The 8,424-nt window shown below is 56.5% G+C and overlaps 1 protein-coding gene across 2 annotated transcripts; it reads left to right on the top strand.

Annotated features, from left to right (window-relative positions):
• The first annotated feature begins 1,063 nt into the window (after positions 1-1,063).
• On the top strand, positions 1,064-7,301 carry Slc25a45 (solute carrier family 25 member 45). 2 transcript variants are annotated; one of them, XM_076844765.2, is made up of 6 exons: positions 1,064-1,469; positions 2,491-2,534; positions 2,744-2,815; positions 3,098-3,283; positions 5,665-5,923; positions 6,014-7,301. In XM_076844765.2, exons 1-6 carry the CDS (start codon positions 1,433-1,435, stop codon positions 6,280-6,282), a joined length of 867 nt encoding a protein of 288 aa, XP_076700880.1. In that variant the 5' UTR covers positions 1,064-1,432; the 3' UTR covers positions 6,283-7,301. The 2 variants fall into 2 exon arrangements, with proteins under 2 accessions (XP_076700880.1, XP_076700881.1); XM_076844766.2 differs by having other exon boundaries at positions 1,419-1,469; positions 2,434-2,534.
• The last annotated feature ends 1,123 nt before the right edge of the window (positions 7,302-8,424 follow it).

Below are 8,424 nucleotides of genomic sequence, written 5' to 3'. Positions count from 1 at the left end.
CAAGCCGGACGGTCCTTGGGCATCCAGTAGGAAAACAAGGGGACCCAGAGTGGAGGTTGGCGTATTTTGGGGGTCCTTTGGCAGTGGGAGAGAGATCTGGAGCCCCAGGTCTGGCCACTGATGCTTTTTCTGGACTTGTTCATTGATTCATTCATTTACTGAGCTAGGATTCATTGAGTTCCTACTCTGTGCCAGGCACTGTTCTAAGCCTTTGAGATACAATAGACAAAACAGCCAGAGAGCTTGTCTGCCCAGACATTCCAAGTCTGGTGACAGGCGCAATTCGAGAAAGAAGAGGAAGAGTGGGAGGGCGGGGCACCAGCCCCTGGGCGGGCAGATCCACGTTACTGGAGATGATTGGGGAGGCCTCCCTTGGGAGGTGACGTTTAAGCCCCAGCCTGGAGGAAGTCAGGGAGAGGGTGTCCAGGAAGAGGGAACAGCCCGTGCAAAGACCTGGAGGCGGGGGCTTGTTTGAAAGAAGAGTAGGGAGGCCAGGGTGGCCGGAGATGAGGTCAGAGGAGAATGGGTGGGCCCTGAGGGCTCAGAGAACCCAGAAAGGATTTGATCTCTCTCTCTCTCAACTTATAAAGAAATTTATTTCTCCCAGTTTGGAGACTGGCAAGTCCCATATCTAGGCGTGGGCATCTAGCTACGACCTTCATGTTCCATCTTCTTGTGGAGGAAGCAAGAGGGTGAGGGAGGGCGAGAGACACAGCAAGGTTCTGGTTTTGACCCAGAGCAGCACGGTACCATTGCCCAGATACACAGTCCTTTACCTAGTCAGAACCGTCAGCTTTCCCTGGGGCACAGGAGGCTGAGGGAGGCAGCATCTCTGACTGAGTGTAGACAGGCTTAAGGGCCTGGTGAGCCTCTTCTAGGGGCTGGTTCTTCTATTTTCCTGGGTTCTTCCCAGGGTGTCCGGTTTGAGTGGCTGCTGCAGGCCACTGTGAGCTGGGCCTGCCACCTAGTGGCCACACTCTGCCTCCACCAGATCTCGCTGCCGGTCTGGGGTGGGCAAGGCCTGTGCTCCGGTGGGCATAAGTAGGAATTTGGCATGGACAGGCGGGACGGGCCTTGTCTCTTGCTAACTGAGGCAGCCCTGGAGGGGCCTGGCCGGGCTAGAACCCAGTTGCCATCTCAGGCCACTCAGTAAGGCGTCATTGACCAGAAAGGACGTTCCGCAGGCCTGTGGGCCCATCTTCCTGCCCCGGAAGATTCCCTGCTCTGCACACACCTCCTCCAGTCTCAGGGTCACTGAAGTTGGCTCACGCCCCACTCCTGGTTGCCTGAGGTCTGGGCACTGGGCCACTTCTCACCCTCGAGCCAGAGTTAAACATTAGTGGGAGGCTGTCTGCCCGTCTCGGGGGAGGGCAGGGGAATCACACTCACCAGTCTCCCGTGTGGAGCACCAGTTCCTGCCCGAGCCCAGACAATGCCTGTGGAGGAGTTCATGGCTGGCTGGATCTCTGGTGAGACATTTTTCTTCCTTCTATCACATCTAAGGGTAGGTCAGTTCCTAGGGATGGTGGGTGGGTCACTTCCTAGGGATGTGGTTGACATATGAAGAACCGAGGCTAAGGTTCTGATCCCCCTGGAGGCCTGAAAGCCAGCTGTCCCCAGAGCCTCCTGGGAGTCACGGGGAAGGAGGAGAGGAGAAGAAGGTACAGGCCAGAGGTACAAGCCCTGCATCCCAAGGCTACTCCGCCTGACACCCACTACAGCAGAGAGCCGAGGAACACCCTGTACCACGGGTCCCCCCACTGGGGCCAGGTCCATCTTGCAGGGCCCAAAAGGAAGTTCACCTTTGACCTTACCCTACTGTCCTGAGTTCCCCTTTGGGCCTCTGCCCTACCTGGCAATGGGTTGCACCCCTGGGCTCTGAGGCCTGACATGGCGGTTTGTGTACCCAAACCCAGATTCTAGATGACATTCCTCTTGAGAGAAAGGGAAGGACATTCTGAACCCACCTCCTGGGGAGGCAGCCTCAAGCTCCAGAGCAAGCCTGAGCTGTGGAGGATGAGGCTGGGAAGTGGGAGGTGGGGTCTCCTCCCCAGGTGACGGCCAGATTCCTGGAGGGACCCTCCAGCTCTGCACTGCAGCCTGAGTAGCGAGTGCCAGGGAGGCAGGGTCTCTGGAGCAAGGCCACAACACTGTGAGATGGAGGAAGGTGCCGGGTGGAGATTCCTTCCAGACCCTGTGTTCTATAGTCAGTGTGAACAGCGTCTGCAGTGGGCCCTTCCCTTCTGCATGTGTCTCCTCAGGTGGGGCCCAGGGTCTCAGTCCTTCAACCTAGTACCTTTCTGGCCCAGCACATAGCATGGCAGGGTCGGGCAGCACCAGCTAGAGTCTCCTTGAAGTCTGGAGGGCAGGTGGACAGTCTGAGAAGGCCTAGCCTCCTTCCTCCTGCCTGAATCCATCTTTCCTCTCACACAGACTTGCTTCCTGGGCCTGGCATGAGCCCTCACTCATAGCACCTTCTTGTCACCACAGGAGCTCTGGGCCTGGTCCTGGGACATCCCTTTGACACTGTGAAGGTGAGTCAGGAGAGGCACCAGAGGACTGGACTGTCTCACTTGAACAGAACATCATGTGGCCCAGATCAGGCCTGGCTGAGAGGGGCTCACGCTGCCTTGCCTACCCACTGGCTTCCTGCTCCAAGGGGCAGAGGGCAGAGCTGGCTGCCTGGCATGGATGCAGCCCTGACTGGCTCACCTGCCCCACCTGCCCTGTCCTCTCTATGCAGGTGCGACTTCAGACCCAGACCAGCTACCGGGGCATCATGGACTGTATGGTCAAGATTTACCGCCATGAGTCGGTGGGTGAATCAGCTCTTTGGGGTGGGAGGCTCTGGGGCAGGTGGCATAAGTTTCCTTTTCCTCCCAGCAGGGCTCTGCCCTCCGAAACAAAAGGCCACATTTGGGCTCGTTGGGAGCACTGGGTGGTAGCTTAGCCCCTTCAGGATAGAGCCAGGCCTTCCCAACCTCACCACCCCACCTCCCTGGGATAGGGCTTAGTAGTGGGGAGTGGGAGGGAGGGCTGGTAAGGGGAGAGGGTAGGCCCGCCGTGCCTACTTCAGTGCCACCATGTTGCCCCTCAGCTCCTGGGCTTCTTCAAGGGAATGAGCTTCCCCATTGCCAGCATACCTGTGGTCAACTCTGTCCTGTTCGGGGTCTACAGCAACACCCTGCTGGAACTCACAGCCACCTCCCACCAGGAGCGGCGGGCCCAGCCCCCCAGCTATACACATGTCTTCATAGCAGGCTGCACCGGTGGTGTCCTGCAGGTGAGTGGGTGGCACGTGGGCATACACACAGGTGGTACCGTGATGAACAGAGGGGTCTGTCTCCTCCCTAACCCTCTGGTGACTCAGAGCTACAGATGGGCAGGCCTTGCTGAAGGCCATGTGGTGCTGCTGCTCCTGGTGGCCTAACCAGGCTGCCCACCTGAGGGTGGAGAACAGAGCGGGCAAAAGGCAGAAAGAGTTGGTTGGCAGTGCCAAGAGGAGGCCATAGAGGAGAAGCTGGAACTGCTCTCGAGCTGACAGGACTTGTCCACCTCCAGAGGGGTCTGCCAACCCCAGCTCTGTGGGAAGACTACTCCCCATGGTGACCTTTGACCCCGAACAACAATTAGTCCCCACAGAGCTCAAAGCCCAGCCCTGCCTGGCTGAGGCCCTTGCCCTCAGCAACTGGTGGCCACTATCTGGGAGCCTCACCTGAGGCTCCAGGCCACAGATCTCACTGGGAGAGGCCCAGGATATTAATCATTAAGTCGCTGCAGTCATTTGGTTTTGTTCTCAGCACTGTAGTTCATGGGCTTTTGAGGGGTGGGGTGGAGGCAAGAGGGAATCTGAACAGAAAGAGGCAGAGGGACTGGTTCTGTCCCACACCCCAGCTGGTCACCTGCCTTGATGCCCTTGATACATTTCATGGAGCAGAGAGCAAGACCCGAGGACAAAGTCAGGCTGCATATTAAGTTAATTAATGATTAACAAGACCCCCAGAAGTCTTGACGATTCTGTCCCTTCTTGTGTGGCAGCCATGACTACCTATCTCTAAGCCCCAAGCTCTATACTCTGCAAAAACAATAAAGAGAACCGAGACACTCAGCAAAGTGACCTGACTTAGGCCCAGCCAGGCCCTGCACCTCAGGTGTCTAGAAAGCAAAATAGAGGACAGTCGGGGCCATGGATAGAGACTGGGTCCAAGGGCTGACTGGAGCCTGGGATTCATGTCAAGCCTATGGCTTTGGCATAACAGGTCTTGAAGCAGAACTGTGTCTTAGTGAGCAGGTGGGAGGAAGAGGGTAACACCGACAGCCTCTGACGGGCACGGACTTGTTCTCGACCTGGCAGAGGCTGACGGCTCACTGGGGAAAGAACACCTGGTGCTCCGTGGCCCCCACCACACAGCACTTTCCTCAGCCCTCAGGAGACCAGGCTCAGGAAACCACCCTGGCCAAGGGCTCAGCTCAGCCAACAGGCTCTGGAGGGGCAGCATTAGGGCCTGTCTCACAAAGGGGGTCCCCAGCCCACAACCCTGCCTGCTGAGACAAAAGTAAAAGTGTGGCTTGCTGTTTATCAAAACCTACCTCCAGGGCTGATCTCCAGCCCCCTCCACCACCAGCCATGTCTAAAGCTGAGGGTTGGGCTCAGGTGGCTCCTCCCAAGACACATATGAGCCCGAGCCTGGAACCATGGTGCACGCCTCCAATCCCATAGGCTCAGGAGCTGAGGCAGGAGGATCGTGAGTTCAAAGCCAACCTCAGCAAAAGTGAGGCACTAAGCAACTCAGTGAGACCCTGTCTCTAAATAAAATACAAAATAGGGCTGGGAATGTGGCTCAGTGGTCGAGTGCCCCTGAGTTCAATCCCCGGTACACCCAAAAATAAAACAAAAACAAAAAAAACCCACACATGTCCCCAGCAACATGCCACCCTCAGCCTGGACCCAGCTCTCACCTGAACTTCAGCAGCTTATCTGAACAATGCGGTGTGTCCCTGACCCAACCCCACCCCTCCCCCTCCTTTCTGTATCCCCTCAGTGCCCACCCTCACCAGGGGCCCTGTCCCATTTCTACCCCAAATCTTTCTTGTCTACCTAAGACAATGACAAGAATTCTATGACCTGCTGAATCCCACCCATCACAGGGCTTGGTGAGAGGCAGGAAGGGCTGCCCAGTGGTGGCCTCAGGCCTCTGAGAGGTGACACACAGAGGAAGGGGGAGAAGCTGTGAAGCTGGGCCCTGTAACTAGAACAATGACACTGAGGTGACCTCCTTCACCCTGGGGAGGGCCTGTTCTGTGGTGTTTCATGGTCACAGACTGAACCCTTTATTCAGCCCAGTTACTGCAAGTGCCTGCACATCCCTGGATCTTGGGAGGCCAGACACACACTCCCACTCCTGGAAACAATCCGGGCTTGTCCTCTCGGGCCTGGTGCCTGCCAGGCAAGCTTGGTGCTGTGCATGAGGCGGGGACCAAGCCTGATACCCAGGGAGGTGGCCTGTCCTGCTGCATCAGAATGCCCTGGCCCATGCCCAGCCATGTGTGGGAGAGGCCCCAGTGTGGTCCCCACAGGCTGATGCAGCCCCTCTGCCCATCCTTCCTCTTGTTGTCTTAAGGGACAGTTACCAGCCCAAGCCCTGCTTGTTTCCTTCGCAACAGTCCTACTGCCTGGCCCCATTTGACCTCATCAAAGTCCGACTACAAAACCAGACGGAGTCAAGGGTGCAGCCAGGGAGCCCTCGACCCCGGTACCAGGGGCCCGTGCACTGCGCAGCCACCATCTTCCGGGAAGAGGGTCCACGGGGACTGTTCCGAGGAGCCTGGGCCCTAGTGCTGAGGGACACCCCCACGTTGGGAATCTACTTTGTCACCTATGAAGGGCTCTGTCGCCAGTACACTCCAGATGGCCAGACCCCTAGTAAGTGAAGTGGTGAGAGGGTGGGGGGCTGGGGAGGGAGGGGGTGCTCTTTTCCCCACCTGACCCCACTCTGGGCTTCCTCTACCCCAGGCTCAGCTACAGTGCTGGTGGCTGGGGGCTTTGCAGGCATTGCCTCCTGGGTGACAGCCACACCCTTAGACGTGATCAAGTCCCGGATGCAGATGGATGGCCTGGGACGCAGAGCCTACCAGGGGTTGCTGGACTGCATGGTGAGCAGCTTCCGGCAGGAGGGACTGGGGGTCTTCTTCCGGGGGCTTACCATCAACAGTGCCCGTGCCTTTCCGGTCAACGCTGTCACCTTCCTCAGCTATGAGTATTTCCTGCACTCAAGGGGATGAGCCTGGCGGGCACTGCCAGAAGCTCCCCCACAGGACCCTGAGGGCAAGACGGGAGCCAAGCTGAGAGGACCCAGCTTGAACTCAAATGCAAGGGGCTTGGCCTCTCTGAGGCCCGGCACCTCCAACCACCCAGACCAGGCTTCAGGACACCTGAGCAGAAAGCCATGATCCTGGCTTCTACCCAGCACCACTCACCTGGACCCCTTTTCTTCCCTGAACCAGGAAGCACAAGTGGTGCTGGTGAGAGCCCAGCCCCAGTTCTGCCAGGTCCCCTCTTTTTTTTTTTTTTTTGGTATGAGGTATTAAACCCAAGGGCATTTAATACCTCAGCCACATCCCAGCCCTTTTAATTTTTCATTTTGAGACAGGGTCTCAGTAGGTTGCTTACAGCTGTGGAGGCTGGCTTTGAACCTGTGATCCTCCTATCTCGACCTCCTGAGTTGCTGGGATTACAGGTGGGCACCACTGTGTCTGACTGCCATGTCCCCTCTTCAGGAGCTCCCAGGGACTGGAGGTGGCTTCCACGCCACCCTCCCACTGGGGTCCAGTAACAGCACACTGGGTTCTTCTTCCCATCCACTCTTTTCAAAGCTCTCCTCCCATGACTGTAGCATGGTGTGACCTTTTGTCCATCCCCATCCAGAATCCTTCAGGGGCTTCCATTACCTTGGGGAAAATTCCAAACCCCACCCCTACCTGGCCGTCCCTCCCCACTAGGCTTTCCTCTCCCTTGGTCACTTCGTGGACATGAACAAGCTGTGTTCACTGTGGCCCGGGCCTGGGAGGCTCATCTACACTGGCCATTGGGGGCAGTGATTCCCCAGCTGACCCCACTGTCCTCCAAGATACAGCAGAGCACTGTCTCCAGGGTACTTCCTGCCCTGCCCACGCTGACTCTGAGCTTCCAGGGCCCCCCAGCCCACCTGGAATGTTCTGTGTTTGATTTGCTACTTGGCTTCTCCATTGGTGTGTGAGTGTCTTGTGTCTCTCAGCACAACCCCGATGCTTGAACAGATGTATTTACTAAGTGCTCATTAAACGAAATGCTGATTGCACCCCTAACCTGTCTCCCAATTCCAGCCACCACACCTGCTCCCTTGGTCCTGCCACACACAGCTGTCTCCTGTGCCTCCCAACCTCCATTTGCATGCCCTGACCTCTCCAAGTCATCTCCAGGGAAGGGGTGCAGAGGTTGGGGTTCCACTTCATCCACACCCATCCCACATCTTCTTTTCCCATCTAACTTGCCAGGTGAGAATTAAGAATTGGCTAAGAGGATCCCTTTCGTTGACAATAAAGCTCAACATAGCTTGTACCCACAGTAATGTCCTAATCTGATCTGCAATCAACCTGAGGCACCCTGTGGTGACTAAATTCCTGCCATTGGTTGGGTGCCCCCTGTAGACCCTATCCCATGTAACTGTCACAGTTTACAGAGGAGTGGCCTTGGCTCAGAGATATTTTGCAACTTGTCCCAGGTCACACAGCTCGAAGTCACAACTTGCCTGGATGCATCTGAGCCTCCAATCCCAGAGCCCATTTCCTTTGTACCTTGCTCCACCTAGCACTTTGGCTATCTCCATGAGTCACCTAAGTTCCAACTGACGTAGGCCACACCTGCCAGGACTGACCCTCTATGTACTCATCGGAACCCTCCTCCGTGCCTGTATGCTGGCGGCCATCTTGAAGGTTCTCCCATGCTCAGAGCGTGGCTGGGCAGGTGGCCCTGAGCGGGCTACATTTTCTAGCCTCCCTTGCAGCTAGGGTTTCTTTTCTTTCTTTCTTTCTTTTTTTTGGCGGGGGGTACCGGGATTGAACTCAGGGGCACTTAACCCCTGAGCCACATCCCCCGTCCTATTTTCTGTATTTTATTTAGAGACAGAGTCTCACTGAGTTGCTTAGTGCCTCACTTTTTGCTGGGGCTGGCAATCCTCCTATCTCAGCCTCCCGAGCTGCTGGGATTACAGGTGTGTGCCATCATGCCCGGCAGGGTTAGTATTTTGTTAGAGAAACAAAGCGATATGTGCAAATTTCCCCTCACTGTCTCCAAAGGAAAACCCTTCCAGTTGGTAGAAGTGACTAGACTGACCCTAGAAGGTTGCTGCCAAAGATGCAGGAGGTACCCTGCTGGCCTAGAACCTG

This window comes from Callospermophilus lateralis, chromosome 2, assembly GCF_048772815.1.
Source record: "Callospermophilus lateralis isolate mCalLat2 chromosome 2, mCalLat2.hap1, whole genome shotgun sequence".
Classification (NCBI taxonomy): domain Eukaryota; kingdom Metazoa; phylum Chordata; class Mammalia; order Rodentia; family Sciuridae; genus Callospermophilus; species Callospermophilus lateralis.
Note: the sequence above shows the minus strand (reverse complement) of the source record. Positions and strands in the feature narration are given on the sequence as shown.

What these genes read in the sequence shown, in the direction of transcription:
- Slc25a45 (XM_076844765.2), top strand. Translation starts at nt 1,433, where the DNA reads ATGCCTGTGGAGGAGTTCATGGCTGGCTGGATCTCTG. An exon ending in CATGGCTGGCTGGATCTCTG is followed by an intron (nt 1,470 to 2,490) that starts GTGAGACATTTT and finishes TTGTCACCACAG; the next exon opens with GAGCTCTGGGCCTGGTCCTG. An exon ending in ATCCCTTTGACACTGTGAAG is followed by an intron (nt 2,535 to 2,743) that starts GTGAGTCAGGAG and finishes CTCTCTATGCAG; the next exon opens with GTGCGACTTCAGACCCAGAC.